At 48.6% G+C, this 11,672-nt stretch overlaps 1 protein-coding gene across 1 annotated transcript in view; it reads left to right on the top strand.

Annotated features, from left to right (window-relative positions):
• Window positions 1–5,304: 5,304 nt before the first annotated feature.
• The window catches only part of LOC138119980 (heparan sulfate glucosamine 3-O-sulfotransferase 3B1-like), a 30,227-nt gene continuing 23,859 nt past the window's right edge, over window positions 5,305–11,672 (top strand). The window contains exon 1 of the mRNA XM_069032338.1: window positions 5,305–5,928. Coding sequence (XP_068888439.1) covers window positions 5,486–5,928 — 443 coding nt within the window. The 5' untranslated portion in view covers window positions 5,305–5,485. The remainder of the gene's footprint in view (window positions 5,929–11,672) is intronic.

The raw sequence follows: 11,672 nt of genomic DNA, 5'->3' as shown, positions 1-11,672 counted from the left end.
CTTCCATAGCCCCACATGGCATTGTTGGCCTGGATGAACCCTCCCACTAATCGCAATGGCTGGTCCATTCTATACAGCTCAGTAAGTACAGGACTGGAGCCAGAGGCTCAGGAAAGTCAGGGAAGAAGCCTGAGAAGACCCCAGAAGGGGTTTGCAAGCAGCAGAAGTAAGAGGAGGACTAATGGGGGCTGTAGTGGGTATTGCTTTAATCCAGGGCAGAATTTAGCAGAGGAATTGAAACTTCTCCAAAGCAGCAAGGGCCATTGCATCACACAACAAGGAGAAATCCAGTTGTGTTAAAATAATTTCATGGACAAAGCAATGCAGCCACAAAAAATAGAGATGGAGAACTAGCATTATGTCATCTCTCCTTTCCTTCTGGCCAGTCGCTGGGCTGATTTCCTATTCTCTTGTGCTGGTTTAAAATGACTTCAGCAACTTGGTTTCTGCTCATTCCCATGGGAAACTTCCACAGTCTATAGATTTCGCTGGTAGGAAACTCTTCTTGACAGTCAGACTATATTTTCCTTTACTCAATTCCATCACATCACTCCTACTTACACCTCCTTGGAGCACCCTAAATGCTCTTCTCCATTGAAGTCAGTGCAGTTATGCGAGCAGTAAATTTGGTATGTGGCACTTGGAGAAATAGATATTAAAACCCCAGGGATGAATTAGGGAGCAAGGGGAGGGAGGGCAGTGGGGGAAAGGAAATGGTTTCAGGTTAAGAGAAACAAGATCTCCTCTTACATGTGTATAGCCGTTGCTGCCCGTGGCCCTGGTGGGAGCATGCCCAGGACAATGCAGAGGGACACTGTGAGAGGCAGTGATGTCCCTTGGATGTCCCTGGGATGTCCCTGGGATGTCCCTGGTTGGTGGTAAGGTTACAAAGCCACAGCTGAGGGCTCTAAGGCATTATGTGGCACTTGGACTTGGGTGCAGAGGGGTTGCATAAAGCCCTGGGCACTTGCCTTGCCAGTGGCTGAGCTGTTTTGAGTCCCAGTGATGGTACCTGCAGTCACCCCGTGGCCTGTCTCCCCCAGAGTGGCCCAGTCCCACCATTTGGCTGTTTGCAGCTGGGATGGCCACTGCCTCTACTAGTCCAGCAGTCCTGGTCCAAGAACACTCACTGCAAGCTGTGTATCTATGGGTTAAAGCACATGTGTTTTTCAGGACAAAACCCCAAATGTCCTCATGCCTTTCTCCCAGCTCTTACCTCACTATTGTGACATCAAGACAAGTCCAGCAGATGTGTGCAGTGGTGGAGAGAAGGCTGTTGACAGACACACAAGATTTATCTGTCGGTGATCCTCAGCTTCTGTGTGCTCTGGAACAGCACAGGATGCGCTGCACAGGACGTGTGGCAGAGGTGAGGGGAGGAGACAGCAATAAGGATTTCCTAGGGTGGGAAAAAGTGGAATAAGGAAGTGCAGGAATTCTCTTCCTGGGGCCCTGCAAGGGGGAGAGGGCTGAGACAGTTCAGTGACTGAGGAACATCTCAGAGTATTGCAGTAAGGACAAAATCCCATTATAGATACATATGGATGGATGAGGAACGCAGAAGTCTCACACCAAAGCCCTGCATCTCAGAGTTCTGGGTGCTGTATGTTCCCAAAAAGGGGGTGGTGGTGGCTGGTCACCTCCTCTCCGGCCAGGTCACTGACAGCAGAGCACTCCAGGGTTACACGCTCTAGAATGCCTCATTTTCCCATGATCATGCACTTGATTAACATCATGAAATGGTGAATTACTTTTCTCATAACAGAACTTTAACCATGTCAGGAAAACTGCATCCTGTCTGGATTGGGACCAAGAGCACATTAACTTGATTTTGGGTACTTGCTCCTATTTATCACCCCATCAGGGCTTATTCCTGCAGATCTCTGAAGAGCTGTGTGTGAAGCCTTCATCTTTCAGAAGAGGGAGCGTTTCAGAAATGGCCTCTTCAGTGTCAGAAAAATAACATTTGCTGAAAGGACATACAGATTTTCTGATTGGAAAGAGGGAAGGCAACAAAGTGAAACTCAGCATTCCGACAGGACTGGAGAAGCAGTGGAAACTGCTGCCTTGTGTCAGACTCCCAGGAAAATACTGGAAAGCACATGGCTGCATCTGTAGGACACATGGCCTGGGAAGAGTCACCCAGAGTAGATGTTGGTGAGGTGAGCCAACAGACCTCACTCTTCCTCTCTCCTCACTGTGGATTTGATCACAGGATCACAGAACAGTTTGGATTGGAAAGGCCATTAAAGATCATCTTGTTCCAACCCCCTGCTATGGGCAGGGACATCTTCTGCTAGACCAGGTTGCTCCAAGCCCCATCCAACCTGGCCTTGAACACTTCCAGGACTGGGAAATCCACAGCTTCTCTGGGCAGCCATCATCTTGGCTTGAAGGCCTGCTGGGTTCTCTGCTTTCTGCCCTGCTTTAAGAAGTCCATTTTGCAGAGCTGGGCACTCTCCAGGCCCATCTCAGCAGTGCTCCACTAAGTGCTACTGTGACCTCTTGTCAGGAGCTGCACCTTCCCAGTGCTATCTGTGTAATCAAAAATCATCAAGAAACAGGATATGGAGACTGTACTGATGCAGCTCAATTAGTTACTGATTAACCAGCCAGCAAGACAGCCACTGCTCTGATCCCAGGACACAGAGCAAACCCAGTTGTGCATTTCTGGTTGTACCCATTCCTTTCCAAATTTTCTTCAAAATATTTCTTGCCCTGTGCCCCGCTCCGTGGCCACAGCACGCATGCTCCTGCCGCAACTGCTGCATGGGGCACGTTAAGCAAATTTCAGGAGCCAAGAGCAAGTGTTGAGCCGAGCTGGAGCCCTGCTCTTGAGATGGCAGAAGGAATGGAGGAGACCTGAGTCCTGCCAAGCAGTGGTGTGGGCTCCTGCTGGAGGCAGTGGGTCAGTCTGGAGGATGGAGCTACAGTTGGTTCCCAACCCACTGGTCGAAACCTCTCTCACCCACACTCCTCATTACAGGGAGAGCCCAGCCCTCCTCCTGACCTACCTTAGCATGGATGCTTTTTCTGATCACTTACCCATTTGCCATTCCTTGGGAGAAAACTCCTGACATCCAACTGTTGAAGATACAATTACAGTAAAACCTGTCTTGGGGCTATTTTTCTTAAAAAGCCGATCCGGTTTTTACAAGCTACAGCTGACATATATTAAAAGCTTAAACCAAACTTTCTGTGACATTTTGTTGATGTTATCCTGGCTGGTGCTGGTGGATGTAAGGAACAAGGAGAATTATTTCATCTGAAGGGTTTCCCTGTTAGCTCATGGGTGTAGGAACGTGCAGTGGAGCAATCAGTGTGTGGAAGCAGTAGATTTTCTAATCGGAATTGTACAAAACACCAAGTGCAGAGGTGAGTAAACCTGGGTGTAGGATAGGCACCCATGGAATGATTGGTGCCTACAGCTGTGATTCATGCATTGCCTGGAATTGTCCTCTTTAATTCTCTTCACAATTGCCCATCTGGGGCAGCTGGCAGAGCTTTGCCAGCACACAGAGGGAAACTGGAAAGCAATTCCTCCTTCCTTCTGCCACAGCTTGGCACCTCCATCTCTGCTTGATTTGGGATCACCCTTCACACCACAGAGCCCAGCAGTGCCACCTATTTTATCTCACAGCAGAGAAATGGCGGAATTGTTGGCTGTTGACTCTGTAGCAGAAGTACAAAAGTTCTTGTGTCATTCCAAAATCTACTTTGCAAATACCTGGTCCTGGGGAGAATGGGGACGAGTGACACTGGTACTGATGGAGATCTGTGTGACCCAAGCTCTGTGTTAACCCACTGAGTATCTTTTACAGAAATCATACACCTCTCACGGTCTTATTTCCCCTCTTCAATCTGCTTGGTTTAATTAGTTTGTAAACTCCAGTTTGTAGTTTCAGATTATTTTACAAGATTCTCACACCACAGCCAGTGTGATGGAAGCAGTTCACTTTTGCATAACAGGACAGGAATTGATGTAAAGTTGATATATGAATAAGTCAGGATAGTGCTGTTGCTTCTGACACACAAAATTAAGGCTCTTCGTGGTGAAAAGATTCTCCTCTTGTTTGGGGGAAAATTTAAAAATAAAATGAAGAGGTTTCAGCAAAACCTCACTCTCCCCTCAAAGCAAAAGTGCTCTGAAAGCAGAAAATTCTGTACAAAAATCTATACATCTTTTAATAAAAACATGGTAGAAAAGTAGCCCAAATGCATTGGAGTGGTAAGTTACATGACTGCTGGGAGAATAGCAGCTAAAGCACTTCCATGGAATGTGCAAAATCTGCCTCCGTGGAGAACGCTGGAGTGATCTCGTCCTGGAAAGGAGGGTCCCACAGCTAATGGTGTTGCGGGAAGGATCTCCTCAGACAGATGCTCTTAATTTGCCTTTCAGGACCTGTTGTGTTGGGTTCAGTTTCTGTGTGTTACTCCCATAATGTGGACCACGGCAAATCTCACCAGGAATTTTTACAGGCAGCGATTTCAGAAAATACAGCATGACAGAAGGTGCAGCTGATTGAAAAGCCGACTCATCAAAAGAACAGGCAAAGTGTAGTATCACAGAATAGTTTAGGTTGGAATGGACCAACCTTTAACAAGGTCATATAGTCCAGCCCCCTGCCATGGGCAGGGGCACCTTTCATTAGACCAGGTTGCTCCAAGCCCCATCCACCCTGGCCTTGAATGTTTCCAAGGATAGGCCATCCACACCTTGTCTGGGCAACCCAAGCCAGTGTTCTATCACCCTCATTGTAAAAAAATTCTCCCTAATATCTAATCTAACCCTGCCCTCTGTCAGTTTAACACCATTATCCCTTGACTGTGCTAAAAGGTTTGTCCCCACCTTTTTTATAATCCTCCTTTAGGTACTGAAAGACCACAATAAAGTCTTCCTGGAGACTTTGCTGTCCAAGTATTTGAGGGATATAGAGGAGAAAAAAATGACTGAGATGCCCCCAACACCATGATGCCCCCAGTGCCTGGCCCCCAGCTGGCGATTCCCTGCAGTCGTAGGGGGACATGGCATGGGAAATCCAAGCCTGGAAGTGGATGTCCAGCACACGAACCCCTGCGGGAGCCGCCCCAGGGGTGCCGGAGGGGACCCGCGGCGACCTCTCGGCCACGGCGGGCGGCGGAGCCGCTGCCCGACGGAGCGGCCCCCGCCTCGCGCCACCAGCCAATAAGCGCGGCCTCTGCCCCCTTCGCCCCGCCTCCCTCATTATGCGTGAGCCGCGGCTGTGATAGGCTGAGGGCGCTGCCCGTCCCCCGGGCTCGCGCCCCGCCCCGCTGCTGCATTTGCCTGCGCTGCCGGCGGCGGGAGACGGCGCCGGGCGGGTGGCAGCGCCGGGCACTCGGCAGCGCCGGGCACTCGGCGGCGATGGGGCCGTGCTGAGGCTCCGCGGGTGCCCATGAGGCGCCGGGCAGAGTCGAGCCGAGCCGGGCGGGCTCCAGTCATGTATCCCGGTGCGCCCGCGGGCACATGGGGCAGCGCTTGAATCGCTGCCTCGATGTCCCCGTCGCGTTGCCGCCGCTGAGGCGGAGGCTGCTGCTGCTCTTCATCATGCTCTTCCTCTGGCTCTATATGTTCTACTCGTGCGCCGGCTCCTGCGCCGGGCTGGCGGCCCGCGGGTCACCCGCGCCGCCCCGCGCCGCTCCGCCGCTGCCCCCGCTGCTGCCGGGGGAGCCGGGCGAGGAGAGCAGCCTGGAGGAGCAGCGGGCAGCGCCCGACGCCGGCAGCCCCATCTCCAGCTTCTTCAACGGCTCCGGTACCAAGCGGCTGCCGCAGGCCATTATCATCGGCGTGAAGAAGGGGGGGACGCGGGCGCTGCTGGAGTTCCTGCGGGTGCACCCCGACGTGCGCGCCGTCGGCGCCGAGCCTCACTTCTTCGACCGCAACTACGAGCGGGGACTCGCCTGGTACAGGTACGGGCCGGGCTGGGGCGGGCAGCGGCTCCGCGGCGGGACGGGACTGAGAGGGGTCCCCGCCGTCCTGCCCTCGCCCGCCCCGGTGTGGGAGTGCGGTCGCCCCGGGCTCCGGAGCAGGTTGTGGAGCGCCTAGGGCGAAGAATAAATGTTCCGCTAAATGCTTTCCCCCGAAAACATAACCTCTAAAAATATAATAAACCCAGCGCGCAACTTGCGCTCCCCGTTAGCCCAGGCGGCGGCGGGGCGTCTGCAGGTTTTACACGAACCAAATCATATTTAATCTTTATATAAAGGTTAAATATTAATTTAATATTTTTAAACACTCTTATTCCGCTGTACTTCCATATCTTTTGCTGGAGCGTTTATTTTTCCTCCAGCTCAGGGTGTTACTGAGGGATGACTGGTGTGTCTCCCGGGTCTGCATGGGCTGGCGGGCGGTGCGCTCAGCGACCGTATTACTTGCGGGGTTTTTGACCCGTTTGGTTTTGGGGTTTTTTTTACCCATTAGGGTGGGATTTAACCCGTGTTTTGGGGTTTTTTTCCCCCCTTTTTTTTTGGGGGGGGGGGGCGGGGTGGAGAGGGTTTACCCGTTTGGGAATTTTTTGACCAGTTTGGGAATTTTTGGATGCGTTTGGAGGGGGTTTGACCCGTTCCGGGAGCGCGGCGGCAGCTGGGACTGGCAGGCGACAGCTCTACTTTCCAGATAAAACTTTCTCACTGGCTCCCTGCGTTCCGTCTCCGTTAACTTTCTCCTACCCCGTAATCATCTCTCGAGCTGATCGATTGCCCGAGGTCACGATCGCCAGCCCGGCGCTGGATTGCGGGAGCGGTGTGTAGTGTAGTGGGTAACGGGCGCGTCGGGAACGGGATGAACCCTTGGACTGGGAGAAAATTATAAATTTTTGGCTTGCATCCTGTAAGGATGGATGTAATTCTAAGTGATTTTGCGAGGAGCAGCGCGGTGCGGGATGTCTGGATGCGGGTGGGCTCGGCGGAGCGGGCGGCGGTGGGCGCGGAGGAGAAGCGCGATCGGACGCCGAGCGAGGGCAACCCCCGTTTCGGTACCTTTTTTACCCTTTTCCGATTGAAGTTCCTTTATCGGGAGTATTTTGAATATGTCTTTCTACTGAGTGTTTACAGGAATACTAAAGTAGCAGGGACGGACACTTTGAAGCTAGATGGGAGCTGTGAAGTTACGAATTGTAACCTCTTTGTAGTCTTGAAACTCCCACCCAGCAAGTCTGATTATGTTTATGTCTCTTTTTTAAATGTTGCCATCCCTCAGCAGCTAGTGAAATGAGTGCAGGATAAGATCTGATGAGGAGGAAGTAATTTTTGAAAGCTGTTTCGTTTTAGGAAATTCTGTCATCTCGGTGGAGGATGTAGCATGTTGTCCCACAGCAGCCCGAACGAAAACTTTGTAAATTCAGCTGAGTTTAAAAAAGTGTTAATCTCGCATTTTGAAGGGGAACTTGCATATAACAGAGCAGAAAACCTGTCAGGATTTATTAGCAAAATGGTGTTGTATGTGTTGAACTCTGTTTTTAATTAGGAACCTAAATTAGACCATAAAATGGTTGATTAATCTTTTACAAGTAAGAGGTGGAAGGGGAGAAGGAGAGAATAATGCTATTGATTGAGTTCATCTGTTATCCCAGATATAGTGGGTGAAAGCCAATATTTAAAGGATACACATTATTTTTAAATTTGGAGAACAGGTATCAAAGTTGTGTTTAACTTCCTAAAGTTTTGCCTTATCAGCCGCTGAATTTTGAGCAGTGCGGGCCCTATCCCTGCAAACACCCTATAGTTTTTCACTAGTATCTTTGCAAAAGGGCTGTTTTAGCTGAAATCTGACAAATCTTGAGGTCTGAATGTAGATGCTCTGAAGCAGCAAGAGTAAGTGATGCTGGAAGTCTTGAAATCAGTTGTGTGTGATTCGCCCCGAAGATGGGCGTTTGTCTGGCTCTCTGTGGGACTGGGACCTGGGTCAATTAAGGGAGACTAAATAATGCAAAATACTTGGGGGAGGATGAAAACCAGCAGACAAGTTGTTATATATTGTGCATTATTTCTAACTTAATTAAAATTAGATGCGGAAGTTTGTTCCTAAAAATTTTGTCATTAGAAGTCAGTTCCTATATAGTAGTAACTCCAAGCTCTTGCTGACTTCAGTGAATCTTGGCTTCTCAGCACTCCTCAAGAACACGCTTATTCCTCCCAGACCGAATGAAGCTTCTATTTATTATCTTAGTATCGATAAGGAGATGTGTTTACATTTTCTTGTTAGTGGTTCAATACAGTTGGATTTAAGATGCCATAAAAGGTGCATGGTGTCAGCATCATGCAGTGAGCTGGGCAAGCCTCATCTCTGTTTTTCAGATGCTTATTCTCAAATCAACTGAATTTTTGAACTAGGGGAGTTACTGTGTCCTCAGCACCCGGAGTGCAGTGTAAATCAAATTGCCTGGCTTTGACAAGATGAAGATAGAATTTTTGACCCTTGTCTCATTTAAAGTGTATTTTAGCTAACTGGCTAAATTTGTTTGTATTTGTTAGGAGTTTTTGTTTGTTTAAGTTGTTCCTGCCATCCAAAATCTTCATTTTCAGATTTTCAAGATGCAGAGTCATCACAGATTTACTTGTTTAGCTTGATGAATTCTTATTTTTGGGAGTGTTTCTGATTAATCCTGTTTAACTACTTATTTCTGCCTGAAGTTTTCATCTATCAAAAATAACTTTAGAAGGACGAACACAAACTTGTTCCTTGCTCCATGTTCTGTCAAGTGAAATGAAATCTGTTGGTTTGTTTCCTTTGTGTGGAATGCAGAACAGCATCAAGCTGGCTGAGTACCATTCCTGAAAACAGGAAAAATTAAATGCTTTTCTTCAATAGTGAGATAACTAAACTGTGGTGGAAATAACTTCTGTACGCACATTGCATGGTTTCCCCCCTGTAATGACTACAGCATGTTAACTGCTTCCAGTGAAAATACGTACCATGACAGAAGAGAAATGGGATCCAGCCACTACTGCAAACTAATTTTATGAAGTGCCTTGAATTTCTGGGTAGTAGAGAAGCTCCCTCTTTGAGGCAGTAGGGAGTTCAGCTCCACAGCCTGTGTGCATGTGTCTGGCTGAGCAGCCTGCAGGGATGTCGTTCTTCTCTTTGGGGTTTACTGTAGGGCTTGGTGGGGAGGAAAGAAGTGTTTCTTGCAAACCTAGAAAATCAGTTGTTGAATTTATTTAATTATTTCCTTCATTTGATTCAACAATGATGCATTTTGAAATACCCTAGGGACTTGAAAGCCTGTTGCCCTATAATTAATGTAAGAAAAAAAGATTGTCATTAGCGTTATGTGTTTTGGATTTTTTCTTTTTTTATTACTATTTTACAGCCCAGTGGGCTGTAATGCCCAGTCCCTCCTGCCTTGGGCTGGGTGTTGCCAGCCCTACTCAACATCACTGATTTATATTTTGAGTCTGTAGCTCTCTGCTAGGACCCCCTGTGCCGTGGTGCCGACTGTAACTGTCACAGCGGGGCTAGGCTGAGCTCCTCTGACTCTAGCAGTGCATCAGGGAGACCTCTTGTCCTTTTTTTTTCCTTTTTTCTTATAGAAAATTCTTAAAATGCTGGTGCTTTGTCTTCCCACTGCTGCTAAGTTGCCTTAATTCATTCTCCTTGCTGAGACTGGGTGATTTGGATCAGCAGGATCAGGCCCCGTGGTGTGTGATAAACTGTTTCAAACACGCATTTCTCAGACTCCCAAATTGCTTGGACCTTAGTGTGCAAACTGCTGCTTGACAGCAATTCCTGAATTGGGAGAAACATCCTTATTTTTTTTATATTTCCCCATGAGCCTCCTTTTTTTTCCCCAAGGAATGCATGGGGGTACAAGCTGGTGCTTGCAATTGGCCAGGCTAGGAGCAAGGGAAGAATAAGGAAATGATGGTTAAAAGTTATGGGTGAAAGCCATGATGAACCAAATCTTGAGCAAGACAGAATTTTGCCCCTGTGTTTGGCCATACTCTATAATCTCAACTTTATTGAATGTTTAATACCTGCTGCTTAATTGCCTCCCCAGCACGGCATGGACCGGGCAGCACAGACAGAACCAGGTGCTTGAAAAACTCAGTGTGTTGGTTTCCGCTGAGTGTCACACGGTTTGTTGGCCCCAGGAAGTTTGGGAACAGTCCTGATGCTCCTGACTGGACTTTGGGTGCAAATGACTGCATCTGAGCAAAGACCGGCTCCTACACCACATTCCCGTGAGTTGTGCTGGGTCAGAACTAGCATCTCCTAAAGCACAGTTGTGTTCTCTGGAAAGGTTTTGCCAAACAATATTGGTATTGAGATTTTCTTTTCTTGATGTGAAAAAAATTTTAAAACTCAACTGTTGACCTTGCATTGCGTTGTGCTTAAGCAAGTGGGGACTTTTAACAGTCCCCTCAGAATGTGCATGGAGTTCAGTGCCCCCTTGGCCACTGCAGCAACTCCCTATGACATGTCCTGAGCTGCTGAGTAGCACTGGGAGGAAAATGGCCCCAAAAAAGAAGGGCTGGGCTGCTATAATCAGTCAGCAAGGCCCTTATGTTTGCATGGGATCATTCCTTTAGATCTGAGGAGGGTTGAGTTGTTCAAACAGATGGCAAAGATTATTCGTGTTGCTGGGGTTTCAGTGCACTGCTCTGTTTCAAGCATGTTGCCCGGTATGACGCACGTGACAAGTTCTTCCCAGCACGACGCTAGGGGGGGATGACATTGTCTGCTGTGATCAGGTTTCATGGCCTCACCTGTTGAGCTGCTGAACTTTTCAAAGTTGACCAAGCGTTGGGGGTGACGGATGCGGATGGTGGATGTGCCTGGCTAATCGTGTTAACGCAGGACTGTGCAGCTCGCTGGGGAGCACTGTACTCCTTGGCATGAAAATGATGGGAATGAAAACCCACAGGCTCAGCTCCGGGTTTGGCATTTATTATTTTTTTCTTTTCAAGTGGGCCATGGCAGGTGTCTGTAACACACACCGAACGTTGGATATCTCAAGGCCCTTCCAGGCAAGGCTTTATTTTAAAAGCATCCAGCAAGCCCTGGGTACAGTGGCTATAGGAACTGTACCTGAACCACTGTTCTTTGGAGCTGTATTTCCAATCTGCCTGATGGTAGGATTGTCCTGTATTCAGACCTCTCTTGCTGAGCTTCTCTGTTCACTTGAGCCTGAGTTTGGGGCTATTTATCCATCCCAGCTGGGAAGAAGTCTAATTTAATGATCATTCAGCGTGGGACTCATGTCTCCTGGTGCTGTGACCATGGGTGACCAATGGGTTCAGGGGATAATGAATGGGCTAGGGCTATGTGGGACAGGTAACATATGGGTTCAAAGAACAACAAATAGTGGGACATGTCTCAGTGGTGTAATTAGTGGGTCAGAGGCTATCGGCTACTACTTGTTGTCACCATGTGGTGTGTGAGGACGGGCTGGAGAGGCTTCTTCCTTGGTTTGTGTGAAGTAGTTGACTGAGTGCTGTGCTGGGTCCTGACTTGCTGCTGATGACTGTACTGGGGCTTGCCCTTACCGTTGCAATTCCAGGTCTTTCAGCAGCTTGCTGTGTGTTTAATTAGCTGGTGAGAAACACCATGTGCTTTTTAAAGGTGCTCAGCCCAGCAGCAGCCAGAAGGCAATGGAGTAAATGGACCTTATCTTAGCTTTCTTAATAGAAACAAGGGATCCTGTGATGAAACA

The sequence above is a fragment of the Aphelocoma coerulescens genome, chromosome 18, assembly GCF_041296385.1.
Source record: "Aphelocoma coerulescens isolate FSJ_1873_10779 chromosome 18, UR_Acoe_1.0, whole genome shotgun sequence".
Classification (NCBI taxonomy): Eukaryota; Metazoa; Chordata; class Aves; order Passeriformes; family Corvidae; genus Aphelocoma; species Aphelocoma coerulescens.
The sequence above is the reverse complement of the archived record's forward strand: the minus strand, read 5'-3'. Positions and strand labels throughout refer to the sequence as shown.